A 23265-nucleotide genomic window follows, 5' to 3' on the forward strand; every position below is an offset into this window, starting at 1 on the left:
TTGGCCTGAGCGTAATACGGAGAAGAATTTAGCAATTTGATGCCCATATCGGTCGTAAATTCCTCAAATTCTCCCGATGTGAACATTGTTCCTTGATCGGTTGTTATAGTTTGAGGGATACCGAATCGGTAGACGATATGCTCCCTTACGAAATCGGCCATGATAGCCGACGTCACGGTCCTTAGTGGGATTGCCTCCACCCATTTGGTGAAATAATCGGTAGCAACCAGAATGAACTTGTGCCCCTTGCTCGATGGTGGATAAATTTGGCCGATGAGGTCTATTCCCCACCCTCTGAACGGCCATGGTTTGATGATGGGATTCATGGCCGATGCGGGTGCACGCTGGACATTTCCAAACTTTTGACATTCCTGACAACCCTTATAATATTTGAAACAATCTTCGAGGATCGTAGGCCAATAGTACCCGTTGTTTCTGATCATCCATTTCATCTTATGCGCTGATTGGTGAGCTCCGCACACCCCTTCATGGATTTCTCCCATTAGAGTCTTGGCTTCTTCTGTCCCGAGGCATTTAAGAAGAACGCCATCGATCGTTCGGTAGAACAGATCATCTTCGAGCAACACGTACTTGGTAGCATGAAAGCGTACTCGTCGCTCCACCTTTTTAGACGGATCTTTTAGGTAATCGGCAATTTCCTTACGCCAATCATCGGCTGCAAGCTCTAAAGCCATGGCGCCCGGTATCGGCCGATACCCAGATGCGTGTTGAGCGAGTTTGTTTGCTTCCTCGTTGTGGTCTCTTGGGATGTGCTCGATTACTGCCGATCTGAATTCTTTCAAAAGCTGTAAGCAATCTTCGTGATGGATTCGCAATATGTCATCTTTGCACTCAGCTCTTCCGGTTAGTTGATCCACAATTAGCATCGAATCTCCGAAGACCTCAACAGAATCGGCCTTGACTTCCCTTAATAATCGTAAGCCTTTTAATACAGCTCTGTACTCCGCTTGATTGTTTGTGGCGGCGTTTTCTATCGGCAGAGAAAAATCATATCTTGCCCCCCGAGGCGATATGAGAACGATGCCGATTCCCGATCCGACTCCGCATGATGACCCATCAAAAAATAACTGCCAAGGCGCTAGTTCCACGAAGGCGATCTCCGGCCCACAGTGCTGGGCGACGAAATCGGCCATGACTTGACCCTTGACGGCTTTTGCCGATTCGTACCGTAGGTCAAATTCTGATAAAGCTAAAATCCATTTACCGATTCGCCCTTTCAATATCGGCAGTGACAGCATGTATTTTACTACATCATCTTTGCATACGACTATACATTCTGCCGACAGTAGATAGTGCCTGAGTTTGGTGCACGAGAAGTAAAGACACAAACACAAACGCTCTACTGGAGGATATCTTGTTTCGGCATCCAAGAGTCGTCTACTAACGTAATAAATCACCCGTTCTTTGCCTTCAACCTCTTGGACTAAAGCCGACCCAATAGCTTTTTCATCGGCTGATAAATATAGTTTAAACGGCTTGCCCGTTTGAGGGGGAACCAGGACTGGGGGCGAGACCAAGTATTGCTTGATGTCTTCTAACGCCTTGCGCTGTTCTTCTCCCCAAATAAACTCTTGGTCTGGTTTCAACTTCAGAAGTGGTGTGAACGCCTGGATCCGTCCAGATAGATTAGATATAAATCTTCTGATGAAGTTTACCTTGCCGATTAGAGATTGTAGCTCAGTTTTGTTCTGTGGGGCGATGACTTTGTTGATAGCCGCTATAGTCTTCTGATTGACTTCAATGCCTCGTTCGTGCACCATGAATCCTAAGAACTGTCCGGCGGAGACGCCGAAAGCGCATTTGTTGGGATTCATCTTAAGGCCATGTTTTTTGGTACACTCTAGGACCCTTCGCAAATCGGCTAGGTGTTCCTCGTGGCTTTTGGACTTGACCACAACGTCGTCGATGTAGATCTCCACCAGGAGGCCGATGAGTTTGTGGAAAATATAGTTCATGGCCCTCTGATACGTGGCACCAGCATTCTTCAAACCGAAAGTCATCACCACCCACTCGAATAAACCAAGATGGCCTGGACATCTGAAAGCCGTTTTGGGTATGTCCTCTTCGGCCATAAGTATTTGATTGTATCCGGCGTTTCCATCCATGAAGCTAATAATTTTGTGCCCCGCGGCGGCGTCTATCAGCACATCGGCCGTAGGCATGGGGTAGCCATCCATCGGTGTGGCCTGATTAAGATTTCTGAAGTCGACGCAAACGCGCAGCTTCCCGTTTTTCTTATACACCGGTACGATATTAGAAATCCACTCGGCGTAACGACACTGCCGAATAAATTTTGCTTCAATTAGCCGAGTTATTTCGGCTTTTATGTCTGGTAAAATTTTAGGATTGCATCGCCGTGCGGGTTGTTGGTACGGCCGATACCCTGGTTTTATGGGTAGCCGATGTTCAACAATAGACCGATCTAATCCGGGCATCTCGTGATACTCCCAAGCAAAACAATCCTTGAATTCTCTCAATAAATTTGTCAATTTACATTTGTACTCTGGATCTAAATTTGCACTAATAAAAGTCGGCCTTGGTTTGGTTCCGTCGCCTAAATCTACCATCTCCAATGAATCGGCCGACGTGAATCCGTGTCCCAACTTCCCGTCTTCTCGGGCGAACTGATCCATCTATTGTGCTTCTTCGGAGCCGACTGCTCGGATCGGCTGTAGGCCAAAATCGGTGACCTTCAGGAAATCGGTTTCCCACACCCTACCTGATATGCACCTGACGGTTTCGCAGCTCCATTGCTGTGCGTCGGCTGCTGCGATGCTGTACGCGGAGTCGGCTTTGACCACCTCGATGTTATCGCCGACCCATTGTACTAGGCATTGATGCATAGTTGACGGGATGCAGCAGTTTGCGTGTATCCAGTCTCGGCCAAGAAGCATATTATAGGACCCTTTGCCATTAATGACGAAAAACGTGGTAGGAAGGGTCTTACTGCCGATGGTGAGGTCGACGCAGAGGGCACCGCGAGCGTTTGACACCTTGCCTTCGAAGTCCTTGAGCATCATGTCCGTCCTGGTTAGGTCGTCGTCGCTCTTTCCCAGCTTTCGGAGTACGGCATACGGCATGATGTTGACGGCGGCTCCCCCGTCGACCATCAATTTAGTGAGGGGGCGACCGTCAACATGCCCTTTAAGAAACAACGCCTTCATATGTTGTCGTTCGTCGTCTTCGGGCTTTTCGAACGTGGCCATCATTGGTTCTAAAGCCAACCGTGCTGTTTGTTCCTCTATTGCCGACACGTTCTGTTGATCGGCAGGGGTCATAAACTCCATCGGCAATATGAAAACCATACCGATTTCGGCTGCCGATTCATCACCCGCTGATTCATCGTTGCCCTTGTCGTTTCCTTTGGGGCGCCATACCCGAGGCCTCCCTTCCTTCTTGTCCATCGCGCTTTCTTCTTCTTGCTGTTCCCATTGGCGGAGGCGTTGGACTCTTCGTTTTTGTGATTTGGTCAAACCATCGGGACACCATCTGGGGTTTACTGGCCTCCCTTCTTTCCTGGCGCGTTCCCATTCTGGCTCGCGTCCTAACGGGTTCTCGTCTGTTACCCGAGCATCGGCCATGTCTTGGAGCCGACTGTGAACGCTGGCTTTGCTACTTGATTGATCGTGTCGATCGGTCCTGCCCCCCTGCCTATTATAGCTTCTATCTTCTGACCGATCATATCGGTCACTTCTGCCCCCCAGCCGATCACGCATGGAAGGGCGCTGATCATCTGGGTTGCGCCGATTCCTGCTGATCGGTTCTGGCCTTCCGTCTCTGGAGCGAGACCTTGTGAACGGCCGGTTGCTTCGATAGGGACCGTTGCACTCTGGGCAAGTATCGGCTGATGGAAGCCTGAGGTTATTTTCCCAACAATGGATGAAGAATGGGCATCTCCAGTGTTCTTCGTGCCGACGCATTGCCTCCTCTCGGGACCTCGATCGTTCATGTTGGCGTTGGTACTTTTGGAGCAGGAACTGGGAAGTAATACGTGGTCTATTAGACTCATCATCGTTGTCCTCCATTCGCCGTTTCCCTTTGACGTCTTCGGGCGTAACTTGATTTCTGGGATCGACAGAGCCGCTCCTTTTTGCCGATTCGGACGTCAGCACTTTTGTTTGGAGGGGATTCTTACCCGTATCCACCATGTTGGTAGGAAAAGGGTGTTGATCAATCTTCATAGGTTTAGCCGGTTTTGCCGGCACTTCAAATTTGAGTCTGCCTTGCTCAATGGCCGACTGTATTTGCTGCCTGAAGATTTTGCATTCGTTGGTATCATGTGATGTGGCGTTATGCCACTTGCAATACTTCATCTTCTTCAATTGTTCGGCAGAGGGTATCGTGTGGTAAGGCGAGAGTTTAATCTGTCCTTCCTGGAGTAGAAGATCGAAGATTTTGTCAGCTTTAGTTGTATCGAAACCAAATGCTTCCGGCTCCTTTTTGCCGAACGGGCATGATATCGGCTTCTTCCCTTTAATCCACTCTGCAAGTCCGATGTCGGCGTCTTCCTCATCCTCTAATTCTTCCAGGAACGCCACTTTCTTCTGGAAATTCCTTCTTGGATCGAATGGACGCACCTCCTGTCCGGACAATCGGTGGACAATCTGGCTCAGGCTGTCGAACTCTTGTGAAGCATATTTCTCCTTAATGTGTGGCAGCAGGCCTTGGAAAGCTATATCGGCCAACTGCGCATCGGTTAGAGCCAAGGAGTAGCATTTGTTTCTGATTTCCCGAAACCTCTGTATGTACGAGGGTATCGGCTCATCACTTCGTTGCCGGAGGCTAGTTAAATCAGACAACTTCATCTCGTGGACTCCAGCATAGAAGTACTTGTGGAACTGCCTCTCTAGATCGGCCCATGTGATAATCGAGTTTGGTGGCAAAGTGGTGAACCATTGGAAAGCCGATCCAGACAAAGATGACGAGAACAACCGTACCCGCAGGGCATCTTGCGTAGCTGCTTCTCCGCATTGGATGATGAATCTATTCACATGTTCCACGGTAGAAGTATCATCCATTCCGGAAAATTTAGTGAAATCCGGAACTTTGTACCGATGGGGAAACGGCAACAAGTCGTACGTAGATGGGTATGGTGTCCTGTAGGTATAAGTTTGCACCTTCGGCTTCAGTCCGAATTGTTCTTGCATTACCTCCGCGATTTGCGCCGTCCAATCCGGTTGTTGTTGGGGAATAATTGGCGGCGGAATCGGCACATGTTGATAAATCGGAGGTTGAATAAAAGGAGGTTGATGAAAAGGTGGTATCTGAGTATAAGCCGGCGGTGTAGTAAAGGACGGCTGCTTGTATGAACCACTTGTTTCATCATATAGCATGAGCTCTGATGTCTTGTTGGCCTCCGGAGCGATGGGCTGGTATGGTGGTATGATCGGCCGAGTGGCCGTTTGGGAGGGTGTCTGGAACGGAGGATTTCCTTGGCTGACCGATTGATTCAAACCGGTCGTGTTTAAGGGTGCCCCCCAGGGTAAAGGAATGACTGGAGGGAGTGGTGCAGTGGACGGCTGGATGGAGCCGTATCCCAAAGGAGTTGATGACGTGGAAGCACCAGATCCTCCGACAGAGGATTGGATCGGCTGTGAAGCCTGATAAGCCTGATTTGGTGGAATCGGCTGAAAATACGTAGGCCATCTGTACCCCTGTGGTATACCTCCGGCGAAGGAGTTGACAACAGCGTTGTGCACCATGTTTGAAAGTACCGGGGATTGGTTGATGAAGGCGTGATGAAGAGATTGCTGAATCATATCGGACATTTTGTCCGAATCTTCTGAAATCGTGATCTGGCGGGGAGTGGGGAAAGGAGACTTTTTAACAGTTTCCCCGCTCCTGGAACGACTGAAGGATTTCAAGCAAGTTTTCCGGACTTGCTCCAAATACTGATTCAGATCTTCTTTTTGGTCGTCCTTTAGATCTGCTTCCGTCACTTCGATGACGTTATCTTCGGAGACTTCAGCAGCTTTCGACATGACAGCGGTTGTAATGGTCCCACCGGGCGTGCCAAAAGTGTGTTGGCGCTAGAAATCGGTCAACCGGATCCCAGCGGCTGACACACGACCCGGGAGAATCTGCTTAGCTCCTGTTCGGGTGAATGCCCTGGTGCGGTTCGCGCGGCGTGCCAGCCAATCTGACCTGTTGATTGGCAAGGAAGAACACGTGTTAAATTCAGTAACCGCGATCGGCTAAGTTTCCGATCGAGATAGCTTATCGGCAGATCGGCCGATTTACTGTGATGATGAAATCGGCTATAAGACAGCACGATCCCTGTAGCCTCGTAAACAGATAAATGCTAAAGCAATCGGTACAAAGCTTATGAAAACAGTACTAGGAAAAGATCTAATCGGCAACGAATGGATCTAACTACAGAAAGCAACGAAAGCCGATACTACCGATTCCTAGCAGGATAACTGGTGATAAAGACTAGAAAAACAGGTAAAAACCTATGAACCTAGTCGATATCGATAACTGATGAATAAATCTAAACGAAACGACAGCGATGCGCCGGAAGTTAAAGCTTAGATATTACTCGATAAACGGAACTTACAGAATCGGCCGGAGATCAAGATGATGCAGCCCTGCCAACCCGCACGAACTCGTGAGAAGAAAAAGTAATGGCGAAGTCGCCTGCTTGACAGTAAGTACGAAGAATAAAGTAACTTGTTATATTGATTGATTGTTGTGTTTACAGATTTACAAAGGTAGCTACTTATAGCCCCGTACAAATAATCTTCTTAACCGACTAGAACTCTATCTCTAATTCAAACAGAAAACAAATATCTACAACCACAATCCGTGCTAAATCAAACTACCCCACGCTTCGTGGGCTGAACTCCACCTTATCCCTCCATCTTTCCAAGCCCATACAGGCCCACCTTAGTCCACCTTCCCGATCGGCCGATTTCTTATCAAAGGATTGCCGATTGGGAACTTGGCGTATTCACTCTGAAGCGAAGTAAAAGCCACTTGACCGATTCCGCACTGCAGCACCTTTTGACCGATTCCCATCTGTACTCCTTCGATTTCTTTCTTCTTTGGCGCCGATTCTACTGATGACGAAATCCGGCGTCAACAAGACTACATATATTTTGTTGTGTAGGCGTTGCAAAAAATTTATAAGTGATTTACTATTTTCTAAGGTTTAAATGATTATAAGGATGTTTATTGGAATTAACATGTATTTGTACTAAACTTTTCAAAATAAGATCAAAAAAATTCAAAAAAATGACATTAAAGACACATGTTTCATTTTAACTCAAACCATGAAAGTCCATGAAAGATTCACAAAATTTTTAGGTACATTTCTCGCTTCTATTAAAACTTTTAGTGAAAATAAATTCTAATAATATCTAAACGTGGTCCAAAAACTATATAAATTAGTATGGAATCATTTTATGAGTTCACAATCTTGACATAAAAGTTTCAATATGTTATCAGAAAATTGGAATATATATTGTTCACAAATGTATACTTCATCTACAACATTTCAAAGTAACTCAAGTGAGGCTTTAAGCTTGTGAACTAATGTGAACTAACTAATTAATAAAAATTATGATTTCTATCAACTGTAATTTTTAGATGCACTATGTGACATGTATGCTCATATGTACAAGTTTCAGACATGTTTGAATTCATTTACTAATTTAAAAAAACTTTTCATTTTTTTAAATTAGTTGTGCTGTCGAGCTATAATGATGCCCGCCAGCATAGATCCATCTCTGCTTGTGGGCGGCTTTATTACCCGTCAGCACAAATGCTTTCTAAATTTATGGTGGTCGCCACAGGGATCCACACCTCTGAAATGATGATCTCCCATTGGGTGAACGAGGTTGGCCCGACTCAGCACCTTGTCTCTCTCCCACCCACATGCTCAGGCCTTATCTCTCTCAAACCCATCCCTCTCAATCCCTCCCACGCTCATCTCTCACTCTCTCCTTGGCCCTGGCCGACGCACAGGTAGCTGGCACAGCCCTGGCCGGCGCAGGTAGTCGGTAGCACGGGCAGCCGAGCGCGCGGCGACGGTGGCCCCAGCGCAGCAGGTGGTAGGGTCGGCCCCAGGCGAGCGGCGCATGTAGGCGGCCCTGACCGGCACGGGTGGCAAGCGTGCCCGGCGGCGGCGGCGGCCAACCCCAGGCGGGGGTGTGGGTGGTGGGCGGGAACGGCACCAGGAGAGCGGCGCGGGGGTGTGGGTGGTGGGCGGGAACGGCACCAGGCGAGCGGCGCGGGGGCGCGCATGGCGGTAGCGGCCAGCCCCAGGCGTGGGTGCGCGGGCGGCAGGCGCGGTGACCGGTCGTAGACACGGGGTGCGGGCGGTGGGCGCGCGGCGACGGCAGCCCCATCGCAGCGGGTGGCGGGCGGGCTGGCACCAGGCGAGTGGCGCGGGCAAAGCCCGCACAGCCATGACTAGTGCAAGTGGTGAGTGGGTCGAGCGGCGATGGCAGTCGGCCCCGGGCGCGGGGGTGTGGGCGGCGGGCGGGCGAGGCTGGCACCAAGCGAGTGGCACGGGGGCGCGAGTGGCGGGACGCACCGGCCTTTTTTTCTTTTGTTTTTCTTTTTATTTTGATATTTATATATTTTTCTTTTATTTTTTATGTAGTAGTGAATATGAATATTTCATATTTATGTAATATTGTTGTGGAATGTTTAATGGTATGAAAATTTATATATTGTTCATGTTTTAATTTGATTTGTGGTTGGTGATACATATTTTAAATTGGTAGAAAATAATAATTTTAGAATTGGTGGAAAATAAAATTAGAAAATATGGTGGGAAAAATTAAAATTCAAAAGGGAAACTATCTGTGCTGGCGGGCATCTTAAGCGCCCAGCAGCACAGATCAACATCTCTGCTAGCAGACGATTAAAAAACCCGCTAGCACAAATTCATTTCTACTTGCGGGTGGGTGTTCACCCACCAGCATAGATGTCCATTTCTACTGGCTCAAAGTTGCTAGCAGTTAGATAACACGTCAACATAAATGTGTTTTACCCGCCAGCGCAAATCTTTTCTGCCCTGATGCTGGCGTCACCACTGGCTTCGTACGATGCCTAGGTCAAGTCCGGACGAATTGGAAAGCAACCACGCGTGTATCACGCCGCACTGCCGGCTCCCGTGGCTAGCTAGTATTCCTTCCTCCTTCCACTAAAATAGCCATCTTCTTCCACTAAAATAGCCATCTGCGAGAAGGCCAGTGGTGAACCTACAATTAGAATATGCGACTGCGTGTACAATACGAAGAATTAGAATGCTATGTTCTACGAGTTCCAACCCTTCGAAGTTCCAACCCATGTTGTTTGTTTTGGTTCTGACCCTTTGGTTGGCACTACGTGTAACATAAGATGCAATGAAGCACACATGCATGTTATCCGTTATCATGAAAAGTTTGATTAGAACAAATCTTCAAATGAGCACTTTAGCAAGAATGAAAAGGTTCAGTTCGGTAAGAGATAATAAACAACCTATCGAAGGTAAAATCGGCAGTGCACTTCATACTTCAGTTATATGATGCACATCATCACTGTATCATCACCATAGACATTGATGCCCAATTTTCTTCAACCACATAACTGTCAGAACAGTTCATATCCCTCAGGTGGCCGCTCCTCTTCGTCAGGTCGTACTGCATTTTCATACTTCGTGACATTCATGCCTAATTTTCTTTAGTTGTTGATTAAGCATGAGGCAAGCATGCCCTGTTGCAGAGGTGACGTAGATGAGCTTCTCCCTCGGTCCCTTTTCCACGGCATCCAGCGGCTTACGTGTACGGCTCTTTTGCAGCATGGCAGTACGCCCCTCTTGGGCGGCGTTCTTTTGGTGCTGCCACCGCTGTCGCGTGTGCTCCGGCGGTCCGGCCTTCCTCACGAACGGCCCAGTGCAGCACGCGCGCAGCCGCCCGCGACATTGTGCCACGGCACTCGCCACATTCGCGCGACGGCTTACCCGGCATGGCACCGTGCGCTCAACCTCACGAACGCAGCGGCGACACCCCGTGGCGTGGTGGGACGGCCTGCGGCGCGCTCCATGGTGTGCATGGATTACGTCGAACACCCAGCAGGCGTAACCCGCGGTTGGAAGTCCCCAGTGTGCCGGGCTATCAGCTTTCGCGGCCTAGAGGTGGGTACAACGGAGAAGGCAGTGGAGGACACAGGCAGCGTGGGGATCTCGTCCAATCAGTGGGTCTCCAAGACGACGGTGATGGATCCGGATGGGCGGTGCGAACAGGGAGAGGAGACTTCGGGAGACGGGGGAGAGGATGGATAGAAGAAGAAGACGGTTAGCACGGGCTGGGACACCATGGCAAGAAGCTCGCCCTTGTCCTTGTGGCTGCCGCCGCATCGCCGCTCACGCGGCAAGAAACCCTTGATGGCGTGGTGGAGGAGGCGCCAGTGGCCACGCACACGCATCGGCTGGTCGCGTCATGCATCCCGAGTGAGCGCGCCCATAGGTGCTTCCAGATGAAACGACGTCGTCGTTGATGCCTCTCGATGATTTCGGCGTGCGCAGGCGGAGAGCGTTCGAAGGACGGGCCGGAGCGACGTGAAATCTCCTGAAGAGTCACGAACCTGTCGAGGCCCGAGAGGAACGGCCAGATTGAATCCTTGCCTCGGATCTGACGGTAGAAAGATCAGCAAGACGTGGCCCAATGACAAGCAAGATCTTGTCCGCAGGATTCGTCGTTTAGAGATGCCGCATACGCGCGGATACACGATACACCATACACCCGCATGTGCACCTGCTGCGGGTAGTATTTTCCTTCCCGAATTCCGCGTCGGTTTCCTTATCAATCCAGCAGAGATAAGAGGAACCTAAGCGGAAGCGGAAGGGAAATCGACTGGCTTCCAGCCTTCCAGGGCATCGAGGCCTGGACGAGAGTGATTATCGGAGCAGACGTTGGGACGAAGTGAAGGCGCAACTAGCCAGAGGCCGCATGTCGTCGTCCTTTGCGTGCGAGCGCGAGCGTTCTCGCGTCGCGTGTGCTCGCTTCACCCAGCGGCGTATTAGGCAAAGCGACTTCGGCAGACGACCGCGACCCGCCCGACGCAACCCAACCAGCACCAGCAGGCAGGGTGCGCGCGGGAGTCTACGCCACGGGCAACTCGGGCGGATGCACCGCGCGCCGACGTTCCGGCACAGACGCCTCTTCCTTGTATTACGTTTCTTCTCCGTCCGGCGTCCGCCCGCCGAGAAGCGCCGTACGGGCTCTGGCCCTCTGGGCGGCCTCCCTCATGCACGCCGCGCCGAACTCTTCCGTGCGCAGGAGCCAAAAGCCTTTCCGTCTCTTACGCACATGCGCACCGACACTAGCTCCTCAAATCTCTCCTGTTGACGTTTCGCCTACGCTGGCGCGGGAGGCAGACAGGGAGAAGAGCAAGCTGGTGCGGAGGCGTTGTGCCGGCCGAGCCACCGTGTGTTCCCTCGCCCCACGGCACTCCGTACTACTAGTAGCAGCCAGTGCTTGCCCGAGGAAGAAAAGATGAAAGCAGATGGAGAAAAAGTTACAAGGCCGGGTCGTCTACTTGTCTTGTCCCCCATCTCCCACCCAATTGCTCCAATTATAACACCCACCCGTCAGAGAGGGACAGGCAGCCGGCGGAGCAATTTGGCTTCGTACCATCAGAGAGACACCCAGTCGCCGCCGTCGTCGCCTTCCCTTTGCCTTGGATGGAATGGAAGACTTCCCGGCGGTGCCGTTCGGTTTCAACGCAGGGTCGGCATCAGCCGTGTCAAGATCATAGAATAAACCCCACCTGCAAATAATCCAATTATTACGCTGGATCTAGTCGTGCTCGATGAGATCTCAGCCACCAACGAGTCCATGACAAGCTTTTGCCATATTTTTTAGAAAAAATTGGATCTATGACAATACGTTTTGGCACACTTTAATACCAGCAAAAGATGTCTCCATTTAGATATCTACCACTCGGTGAGGTTTCCATCCACAATGCGTCGTCTCCGTTTATTTTGCCGTTTTCACATCAATCAGCGGCCTTTTCGTCCTCAGCTCGCCTGACGCCGAGAAGGGCAGGCAGCACCACAGCAGGCCGCACGCCCCCACTCAGCTCGCCCTCAATTCGGCTCCACTATAGTCCGCCGCGCCGCATCTCGGCTCCGCCACTGCCGGCGCGTCCCGTCTTGTGGCAAACTTCCGTCAGCTGGCATTCCTTTCGTCCGTGCTCGTGCTGAGCCGCGCCCATTCCCTCGGAGCTGCTCCTGTCGTCCTGCCGGAAAGAGGCAGAATGGAGGCTCGGAATGGAATCGAGGTGTCATTGCAGTGCTGTAGGCGCGAAGAATCGACCCAGGACTCACCGGATGCGGAGATCGAGTGCGGCGGCACTCTGCCGGAGTTGGGGAAGAAGGGCAGTCTCTCTTCCTACCGCTAATGCATGAACCAGCTCAATTTGGGGTGGAGTAGAGCCTGATTTGGTAGCCTGCAGGTTCGATTTGACCACCGGACGGTTCGATTTAGCCATGAAAGAACTCGATTTGGGTGGGTTAGAGCTTGATCAGGGTTCCATTTGACAGGAACGGTGCTTGATTTTGCTATCGATGGGCTCGATTTGGATGGGACGGAGCTCCATTTGATGGCGTGAATATATCACTTGACCATCCAGATGCTTAATTTTTGCAACTAGAAGAAAGTAACGCGGGGCACAGCGGGTCGGCTTCAACGCAGCGGAGGGCTGGTTGGCATGGCCGAGGTCCGAGGAGATTTCCACGGCTTCAACGGAGAAGACAGACGGATGGACGGAAAACGGCATGGAATGGTAGATATCTAAACGGATATATCTTTCGCTAAAACGCGGATTTTCGGTGTCATAGATCCATTTTTTCCTATTTTTTAATCCAGCTGGAAGTAGCGAGCGAGCCACATAACCCAAAAGTAGGCGACTGCACTTGAACACCGAAAGGGCCAGGCCCATGTCGTCCAGACAAAGCCCAGTCCAGCCCGTCGCGTCAACAACCGGTCTATCACTAGTTTTCAGTTTAGCGTAAGACGCGCTCTCTGGAATCGGTGTCCACGTTTCAGATCAAGAGTAAACCGCGTGGGAGCACAGAGGCAGAGACTGACTGCGTGTGATATTATACTACTTGGATCGCCGAAAGAGAAGCTGGCGAACAGATGCACAAGCATGTTCGTTCAAAAAAAAACTATGCACAAGCATCAGTGTAACGTTTGCAAACAAAACCGCCCACAGCAGCTCAGATCTCACAGCAGAATTGCCATCGCGGCCGCGTTGAGAAAAAAAAAATGGAAGCTCAAGACGAAACCTGACAGCCGCCTCCTTTCACCACCAAAAATACAGCCGGTATAGCACCACCTTCCTCACTCACTCCCCAGACGCTTCCCAGGGCGACGGCAGCAGCGGCTCAAGGTGAGCGGCGGCGACGACCCTTTGCCCTCAGCGTCTCCTCCCATCTTCTCTCCCATTTCTTTCTACACCCTCAACACCAAGCCTCCCCCTCTCTCCCGTGGCCTCTCTCCCGTTGCCTAAGCTACCGGTGATCTTTCTCCTCCTCCAGCTTCCACCCGTGGCTGGCTGCGTCTCCATCTTATTGCCCCCTTTTTGCTGTCTCACTTGACCGCCTCGCAGTCACTCGGAGTCGCTGTCCATGCTCTCCATCCCTTTCAGCCCTCTTCGCTTCTGCAATCCAAACACAGGGAGATTGATTTTCAGTTAGATCATGCCGTGCTTAAGCAGGAACATCAACCGGTAGGTTTCGTAAGCGAGAGCGTGCTCAGGTCATGCGCATGTGCGCACCTACGCTCGTACAGTATTCTAACACACCCAAGCGCGACCCAACCAAGAACTTTTAATACTCAACTAAACAATCAGAGTTCATGTTACAAGATTCGAGCTGGTCCTTGGAGTAGCCAAATAGATGGCCGTTGCTATTTGCCAGGGCCTTTCCACTTCCACATCAGCGTGATAAGCTGAAATCCCATCAGAATAAAACATGCAACGCTTTGATCCAAAGAGACCAGCACCCTTTAGTTCCTTTTTTTTTTCTTTCTTTTTTCGATGGTTACGATTCCAAACTCTATCCGGGCCCATATCACGGTGGTCCTAGCAAAGCGACACATCCATGTCTCTATACTACACGTTACTGAGGGCCCAGTTGTCAGTGAAACCGGCTCGAAACCAGCTGACACGTGGACCCCACCCCCAACCGAGCAGATCACAATAAATCGATTTGTCACCGTGCAAGAGGTACGATGTTTTGTATTAGTGCGGGCAGGAGTGTTCTTGCGTGCTGTTTTTGCTTGGAAAAGCACATATCATAGCAGAGACAACGAAGCAAAACCTGGAAGACTCCTCAGGTTAAGGGCAAAGCCAGAAGGCTCGGCCTCGTTCCATCCATCTATCTCCCTCACACGTCCACAGCAATAATAAAGCCGGGGCTGGAGCAAAAATGAACTAGTGCCGTCATCAATGAGGACACGGAGCATCACGGGTCATGGGTCCCACGTGAGGCGAGGGGGGCCATCTCAAAACAAAAGGGCAACTATAAGCGATTTTATTTTGCAGCTTTGCAGCTTTGTTTTGCATTTTATTTGTTCGCACCCAACCCCCCATGCGCCCATTTCTAAGCGATTTTCTTCGTCGTTTCCTTTTCTTTCAGCAACACGAAACTGAAAGTTGGGAAAGATTATCGTCGCTGAATAAGCTGCATGAAATTAAAGCGTCAAGGGCGCGGAGGAAGACCAGATCGGAGCAGATTGGATTTGTACCTTCTTCACGCATTTCTTCTCCCGCACCTCATACCGGCCTTTCGTCAAATCTGACAGCCACATCCCCGGGAAGACAAACTGCACACACAAAAAAGCAGGGGAGCACATGTAAGTTATGTGATCAGAACGGAGCAGGCGGCAATAGATCGGATCAGATCGAGCTCAGGCCAGGCAGGTGGTTGCGGAGGCGCATACTTGGAGGGTCTTGTCCACGTTCTTGGCCCTCTTCTTGGGCCGCTGGGGCAGCTTGGTGCCCTTCATGGCCAGGAAGTCGTCCTCCTTCTCCTTGCGCGACAGCGAGATGTAGATCCGCGGCAGCTCGAACCGCTCCGCGCCCAATTTCTCGCCGGCGGCGACCGCGCCGTTGGCAGTCAACGGCGAGTCGTGGTGGTGGTGATGGCTGTTCTTGGACTCCATGTGCAGGATGGCGTCCATGGCGGACTTGTGCGCCTTGTCCGGCAACGACCGCTTCTGCCCGCCGCCCGATCGCTCCTCGACGGACCTGATCATACCACCAGAGGGAAAAAGGAGAACGAGGTGTTAACGATGATGATGAGATTGCTGTGGTGGTGGTGGCAGCGATGATGCGGTGGTTGGCAAGTTGAGGCAAAAGGGGAACAAGGGTGGTGGGTCGGGTGGTGGTGGATTGGTGCTACGGCTACGAGGGAGTCGAGTTGAGGCTGCAATCCTTCCTACCACAGCAAGATGGATTGTATTCAATATAAGCAAAGCAAAACCAGCAGGGCCGCTGCTCTGCTCCTGCAGTCTCTTTCTACATGGAAAGGAAAGGATGGATGCGAAGTTGAGGTGTGCATATTTATAACCATCTACCCTACCTCTAGTACTACCTTTTCCCTCCTCTTGACCTTGAGCAATTCATGCCATGGTGCCCCCAAATTCCAACAAAGTTAACCAAACAATCGGACGAAATCACTCCTAATCGACGAGACGAAGTACAACCATCAAGCGATTTGGGAGGAAGATGTGGAAATATTGATAGGGCCCCCACATGCAGAATGAGGCAGCAACAATGTGTGACAAAAACGGCTACTGCTTTCTCGCCATATATCCACGGATTTGTCAATGAAGGTAAGGTTACCACCACCTCACCGCACCACCGCAGATCCACAGACACAACTTTCCCAAAAAATCATTAAAAAATATAAATAAATACCACAAAAATGGGCTAAAAGATGAAACGATCCAGATCAAATCGAAACTAAAATATTCAGACAAAACCTATTTTAATTTTTCAGAAAAAAAAGAAAATAAATGATGCGTTGAAGGAAAAGAGGGGAAAGGAATCTCCCATCCGACTCTCCTTACGGTGCTGAAAGATGTGGCGGTACAGCTCACCAAAACCAAAAGAGACCCGGGCCGGCCGAGCCCAAGGACGAGAAAACCAAAGCGGATAAATAACACCACCGCAGCAACGCGAAGGCACGAACCCACCCAAAGAACGCGACCACCACCCACGACTGCAACTGCTTGTGAGATGGCCGCAGTAGTTTCCTCGGGGGCAAAACCGGAAACAGAAAAAAAAAAAAAAGGTCGCCGCGAGGGGGGGGGGCGCGGGGCGGGGGACGCGCAGGATACGAAGCGAGAGGGGAGGCCGTGTCGTTCGTTCGTTACCTGTGGTGGTGGGGCGGGTGGTGGCTGCCGTGGCGGGCGTCTCCGGCGGCGGCGGTGGAGGCCGACGCGCGGGACGGGAAGGAGGACGCTGCCCGCAGGTTGGACCCGCGCGTGTAGGAGCCGGCTGCGGGCGGCGGCGGCATGAGCTTCTCCGCCGCCGGCGCCGACGAACGCCGCTGGATCTTGACGCCGCCGCCGACGCCGGCCTGCCGGCGCTGCGCGGACGGCGCGGCGGCGGCCGAGTCCCGCCGGCAGCGGGACCGCTTGTTGTGCCCCCACTGCAGCAGCACGTCGCCGACGACGGCGCCGCCGCCGCCGCCGCCGGTGGAGGTCGGCGAGGTGGTGTCGGAGGAGTCGGAGTTGTGGTGGTGCGCGTGGTCGCGCGCCGGGCTCCGGCCGGCCGCCGACGTTGATAAAGGCGGCGGCTGCGGCGCGCGGGCGCGAAGCGGCTTGGACTCGTGCGGTGTGGCAGCGAGGTACGAGGCGAGGCGGGAGCCGTCCGTTGCCACGGCCGGGACGTCGTCGTCCTTGAAGGAGGATCTCGACGCCGACTTCCGTGGAACGGCGCCTCCGCCGCCGCCTCCGTTGCCGAGCGGGAGGCAGTCCGGGCTTAGCCTTTGGTACCTGCAACGAATCGAGGGGCGCATATCAGCGATTTGATGGAACACGGAGACCCACTGAGAAATGCAAGTAACGGATCGCTTGCTCCATTGCAGCGGCTAGCGAAACGAGGAATCAAACAGATCGATCGCCTCGCAGGTTGAACACCCAAGCAGAGACCAAAACGACCGCAAAATTGCAACATCAACAGCTCGTTGAAACCCAAGTAAAGCGAGACGAACGAAAGAACGCGACACAACCGGAACTCGGAAGAGAAGCGACGGCAGATGAAACAAGAAAAATTACTCCGGCGGTGTGATGAACAGCAGCGGTCCTCTCCACCAGCAGAGCATCGAAGGCCTCAAATCAGACAGCAAAAAACACAGAAGAGCATCGAAGGTCTCAAATCAGAGACAACAAACAACAGAAGGATTGGTGTTATCCAGTTAAAACAGCCGGAAAAGCAGAAAAAACCAAGGAAACATTGACCGGCAGAAGCCTGCGCAACGAGAAGATGAAGAACATCCAACAAGGACGGTCAGCACGGCCGCTCGAATTGGCGACACCGGATGGAGATACAGGAGTCCAGATCAACCAAACTGCAACAAGAACATGGAATCCAAAAACCGAAACGACGGAGATTGGAAACATCAAGCCGATGAACAAAGCGAAGGCCCAAAGGCCAGAAATTTGACAAGGGCGACCAGCTCCGGCCGGCGGCGAACAAACCAAATCCTTCACCAACCATAGGCAGAGAGAAGACGAGACCAGAAACCGAAGAAGAAACAAACGGAAACAAGATGAAAAACAGAGCACACTTCGATCTGTCGCGCGGACAGCCGCATAAGAACCGGGAAACCAGATGAACGAGAGGTAGGAGGCGAGAGCCCGGAGATCTGCCGGCTACCTCATCATGTCCAATGCCGGAGGGTCTCTGAGTCTCAGAGGGCTCGCGGACGCGACGTCTCTGCCAATCGCGTGGACCTCAACGGCGCCACGCATCAAAAATGGCCTCCGGCCGCCGCAGCCGTCGTCTCGTCTTCGTTCTCGCACCGCTCGCCAATTACTCACCTCCCTCTTGGTCTACGTCTCGATGCAAGGAGCAAATAAAAGGCGCCGGAAACCGGCAGGAAATTCACAAGGAAAATTGTGAGAAGAACAGAGGAGTTAGGGGGGGAGGGAGGAAGAAGAGAAGAGGGCAGCAATGGCGATGGGAAGCAGCGCCGGGGGTCCAAATAGAAGGCTTTATCTTTTGCGCTCTCCCCATTCTGCCCTGGAGCATGGCTCGCCATTCACCGTTCTGCCACCGCTTCCCCGTTCCCCAAACTGCCCCGGCGCGGGGCTTGGTAGTCTGGTGATTAGGGGGGGAATTCCGGGGCTTTTACGTGCGTGGAAGCCCGAAGATCCGAGCGTGCCGTGCGGCCTCCTCTCTTGCACTGCAAGACAGCGGAAGGAGATCGGTTTCCAAACTAAGCATCGCCGAAACGTACAGGGAGTTTTCGTTGACAGGTGGACCTCGTGTCCTTGGGTGCCCACCATGTCAGTGACCTTTGTGTTTGGTGGGGTAACCGTCGCTGGTGTTTTACACGGACGGCATACGTAAGATCACGCGCTGCGTCGACGGTGAATGTGCCCCCTGCCACGTAACGCCCTGGCACGTCGCCCGCCCGCCGTGTTGACCCATCACGCCTAACTCTGACCCACTTACTTCCTGGGCCACGAGTTTGGTTGGCCCACAAGTCAGTGAGTGTGTTCGCTGATAAGGGCCTTCGGCTCCGTGACCTAAGGTTTTAAAGGAAGGGACGGGATCGAGCTAGTCGTCGCGTGTACGGTGGATGCGACCCATCGCTTGAAACGTCCAGGACGGACGGGGGCGTTGGCCTGATGGGGCCAGCCGCCGGTACCGGCACGTGAGGAGGCGGTGGCCTATGGGCTATGGCCATTGGTGACCGGCACAGCCCGGCTTTGGATCCGGGAACCGGGACTATGGGCTATGGCCATTGGTGACCGGCACAGCCCGGTTTTGGATCCGGGAACCGGGACTTGCATAGAATCAGGGGCATTTGGTTTCTTTGCTTATTTTTTACCCATATCACATTAAATATTTAGATACTAATTAGGAGTATTAAATGTAGACTATTTACAAAACCCATTACACAGATGGAGGCTAAACGGCGAGACGAATCTATTAAGCCTAATTAGTTCATCATTAGCAAATGGTTACCGTAGCACATTGTCAAATCATAAACTAATTAGGCTTAATAGATTCTCTCACCGTTTAGCCTCTATCTGTGCAATTAGTTTTATAATTAACTCATATTTAGTTCTCCTAATTAGCCTCCGAATATTCGATGTGACACGGACTAAACTTAGCTCGAGAAACCAAACGCCCCCTCAGGCTTGTCCCGGTTTTGGATTTTTTTTCTTTTTATGAGACACCCAGGTTTGGAGTTTGGATGCCGAAAGATTATTATTTACAAAATTATGAACTTTCAAAGAAGGTCAAAATTTTGTCCGATGTATGTTGAAGTATGAGTAACAAGTAGAGCTGGTGAGTTGATATCACACGGTTACTTTATTCGATAATAAAAACTTACATTTTTAAGATATAGAAACCAAAATAACAAAGGGAAATGTAAACAGATGAAATGTTTTGAATCAGAGTTTTTTTTAATTTTTCACATAACATAGTTAGTCCCAACCTTTTCAAAAAAAAACAGAGAGATTACAGTACGAAGCTATAGTGAAATAATTATATTATCACGACAGCTTTCAAAAAGAATTTATGATAATAATTAAAACAACTATTGCCTCCATTCCAAATTGTAGGTCGTTTCAGCTTTTCAACATGTATAAGTTTTACTATATATCTAGACATAATATATATCTATATGCATAGCAAAAATTATGCACGTAGAAAAACCAAAACAACCTGAAACAAAAGAAGTATAATACAACAAGTTCGACAACAAGATTAAGCTAACTATATTATACCCCTTTCCCTAGCAACCTCTAGAGTGTAACCATTTAACATTACAATTAACTAGCAGAAATGCTCGTGCGTTGCTACGGGTCCTTACTTGCTCTCACGTTATTATTCGTTTGTTCCTAATATATTGGCTTCCCTTCACAATATCTTGGTGCGTTGTGGCTAGTAGTCCTCTCTTTGCAAGTATAGTAATAGAAGATATTTGTGGATAGTTTGATGCCATCTGTTTATTACGAAGGACCCACACATGAAACCGACGGAAGCGGGGACGGGCACAGCTCTGAGCGGTCAATCATGAATTAATTAGGCTTAATATATTCATCTCGTGAATTAGCGTTCATTTATGCCTGAAACCAAACATCCCTAGCTGACCGGCTTTTTTTGGGCTGCACGGCCGTATACATTCATAGCTCATTTATCATCTTATGGATATATCACGCACAAGGCACAACCTTATCCCCCTGAAGCGGCACGTTTGTTCCTCACAGCCCCGTCTCGGCCTCTGCAAACCTTATCCTTCCCCTGCATCGCATTTCTTCCTCACCGCTCCTGCCTCTCTAGACCTCACCCACTCGTTCCGCCGCCTTCGATTTATTCGTCCAAATCCGGAAGCTTGCGGCCAACAGCCAGCGATGACGACGAGCTCCTCCCTCTCTCGGATTGGTTTCCATTGGAGGTTGGTTCGTACAGGCTGGCAGTGCAGCTGAGGCAGCTCTAGCGTGGGCGGTCGTGGCGGGCAGGTAGGTGGTGCAGCCGCGCGGGAGTCCTCCAACAGGTAGTAGCAATCAGCTGCAGTCGCAAGCGCTATCAGCTCCTCTCCCTTCTCTATCCTTCCCAATCGAAATAAGACAGCTGCAGCTGGCCGTCCTCTTTGGCACCACTACAATTTCTCCCCAAAACTTGCTTCTTTCTTCCCCCTGGCTCCTCCACCCGCGGCCCATGTCGGAGCCGCCGCCGCACGGCTCTGGTGGCCGCTCGTGCGACCTCGCCACGCCACTCATTGCCTGACCTAGCGAGGGGAGCACGCCCCTGGTTGCGCTGCTCACCGACCTGTCGTGGAAGAGGTCGCCGAGGATGCGAGGTGCGCGAGGAGGAAGAGGCGCCGTCACCGAAGGGAGGAGGAAGGGGCGTGATGGAGAGGTGCGGAGGGAGCTGGACGTGGGGCAGTCGGCGGTGGAGGAGGCGGTCGCCTTCACCGATCGAAGCCCCTTCTCCACTGCGCCGAGCTCGCCCGCAACCGAGGTCGGGCCAGATCTCGCGCGGCCCGCCCGGCCTTCTCCTCGCGCCTTCTCCTTACCTCACTAGCTCGATGTCATCCGGCCCCTCCTCCCCATCGTTGTCCTTCGTGCGGAGGTTGCCGGGCGTGGGTCGGCTGGGGAGAGGGGGAAAAGGAGAGGGGACTGTGGGTTGATTCCATGAAAGTTTAAGGGGCTTTTCGTAAAATATGACAGAAACAACCAAGGACTGCAGGTTGATTTCACGAAAGGTCAGAGGTTTTTGTGCAAAATGAGGACGAAGTACGACAAGTGCTGGATTGCGGGTTGATTAAAAACTTGAGGGGCTTATTTGCAAAATGTCCACGTCAACCTTTCTTTAATATTAGGTATAGAAATGATGGGAAGACACTAGGAACGTGAGAATGGAACATGACCCATGGGTTTGTGAGGGTCAAGTATTTGTACAACAATTAGGACTATAATCAAAGGATGCAGCCAATGGGTCTATAAAGGTTCAATTTATTTATCTTGGTTCAGGTAGACCAATAAAGGCCAAAAGTTCAATTAAATAAATTCGATTTCAATTTCAATCTTCAGATTATGTTTATTGCCTGAAGATATAGTAACAATCCTATTACCTAAAAAAATTAAGTCGAACTTCATGGATTTTTCTTTAGCTAATTTCAAAAAATTACAATGATGCTACCAATACTAAGTAGTTCAAACAACTATACAAACTTAAATTCCACATTCTACATATTTACTACATTTTTGTGACAATTTACTATAAGCCACGCAAAAGCAGCCAATGCAACTAGTGTTCCCACAAAATGCGTACAATTTTTTTTTGAGAGTACAAATGTTGGAAGTGCGGACAGATATACATCCATGACCCACCAGCAAGGCACGGACTGTCCCAAATATGCATGACATCAAGGCATGCTAATATAAAGACTATGGTGCAGTACGGCGTAGTTGTAGCTAAAAATATAAAAAGTACTCGTTGTAATAAGAGTAGGACTCCTCGTGTCGTAACCGTCCGGCTGTGCTGTGTGCGATGGGAGAAGTGACGAGATGAGACGGAGAAAATGCAACAAGGAAAAGGAACGGAACGATGAGGGGAGAAGACGTTTGGGCTCAGGTGTGTACCTGCTGGCCTGAGGCACCTGGGCATTTGGACTGGACAGGGCTTGGGTAGAATTAGGGTACGGGTAGGGCCGGGTCCAAACAGGACCCAGGCGAGATTAAATCCTAATTAGGCTGCTTTAATAATCGTGCAAATTTTTTAGGAAGGACCACCGGAGCACTTCTCTATGTCAAATATCAAAGTGGCTGCTCTCTCTATTCGTAAATATAAGCACTTCTAGCAATTTTAGGATCAATTAAGCTAGAAGATAAAAGTTCATAATGTCCCTAATTAAACACAAGGAATTACGCCTGATTAATATACTTGCAGGCTGATTGTTGGCTAATCCATACCATAAACAGCTAATTTAGTTGGTTTGCACGGGATACATTCAAAGTGGAGAGAGAGAGAGAGAGAGATAACACACATGATTAATTTATTGCTCGCAGGGTTGGAAATCTTTAATTCTTAGACATGCTTGTATTTTTAGGGATAAATTTTGAAGGCTTCGAATGCTTATATTTAGAGGTGGAGGGATTCGTTTGGATAAACCATTCCTCCTATCTAGGCTGGAGGTACTGACAGAGACATGACAAGTTGGTGCAACGTGCTCTGGTGGTAAGTGGAAAAGTCATAGTATGCATTTTGCCGTAAACAGAAATTTTTTGAAATATCATGGTTTATTTTTCTATGTAACGGTACAAGTGTTTGATAAAATAACATATTCCTCCCTTCGAAAACCAAATATTTAGGATAAAGAAGCTAAGGAGCCAACAAATTCTCTCTGCTGACAAACAGAAGCATACTGGCTTTGTTGCAGGCTCTCAGTTCTGAAAGTGTATAGTCCTAGGTGCTAGGGTGGAGTAATGGACCCTGTTAATTAAAATGAAATCTCTAATCAATTGGAGAAACAAAGGAGTTTCTACGATCTTCAATATC

The 23265-nt window shown here is 50.4% G+C and overlaps 1 protein-coding gene across 1 annotated transcript; it reads right to left on the minus strand.

Moving 5' to 3' along the window:
• Positions 1-13164: 13164 nt before the first annotated feature.
• LOC101781234 lies at positions 13165-18215 on the minus strand. The gene is made up of 5 exons (XM_004969489.2): positions 17902-18215; positions 16395-17018; positions 14958-15264; positions 14763-14840; positions 13165-13674 (listed from the first exon to the last, which is right to left on the minus strand). Exons 1-5 carry the CDS (start codon positions 17994-17996, stop codon positions 13624-13626), a joined length of 1155 nt encoding a protein of 384 aa, XP_004969546.1. The 5' UTR covers positions 17997-18215; the 3' UTR covers positions 13165-13623.
• Between the last annotated feature and the right edge of the window lie 5050 nt (positions 18216-23265).

This window comes from Setaria italica, chromosome V, assembly GCF_000263155.2.
Source record: "Setaria italica strain Yugu1 chromosome V, Setaria_italica_v2.0, whole genome shotgun sequence".
In the NCBI taxonomy this organism is placed as follows: domain Eukaryota; kingdom Viridiplantae; phylum Streptophyta; class Magnoliopsida; order Poales; family Poaceae; genus Setaria; species Setaria italica.

What these genes read in the sequence shown, in the direction of transcription:
- LOC101781234 (XM_004969489.2), bottom strand. Translation starts at nt 17,996, where the DNA reads ATGCGTGGCGCCGTTGAGGTCCACGCGATTGGCAGAGACGTCGCGTCC. An exon ending in CACCCGCCCCACCACCACAG is followed by an intron (nt 15,265 to 16,394) that starts GTAACGAACGAA and finishes TGGTATGATCAG; the next exon opens with GTCCGTCGAGGAGCGATCGG. An exon ending in AGAAGAAATGCGTGAAGAAG is followed by an intron (nt 13,675 to 14,762) that starts GTACAAATCCAA and finishes TTTGGATTGCAG; the next exon opens with AAGCGAAGAGGGCTGAAAGG.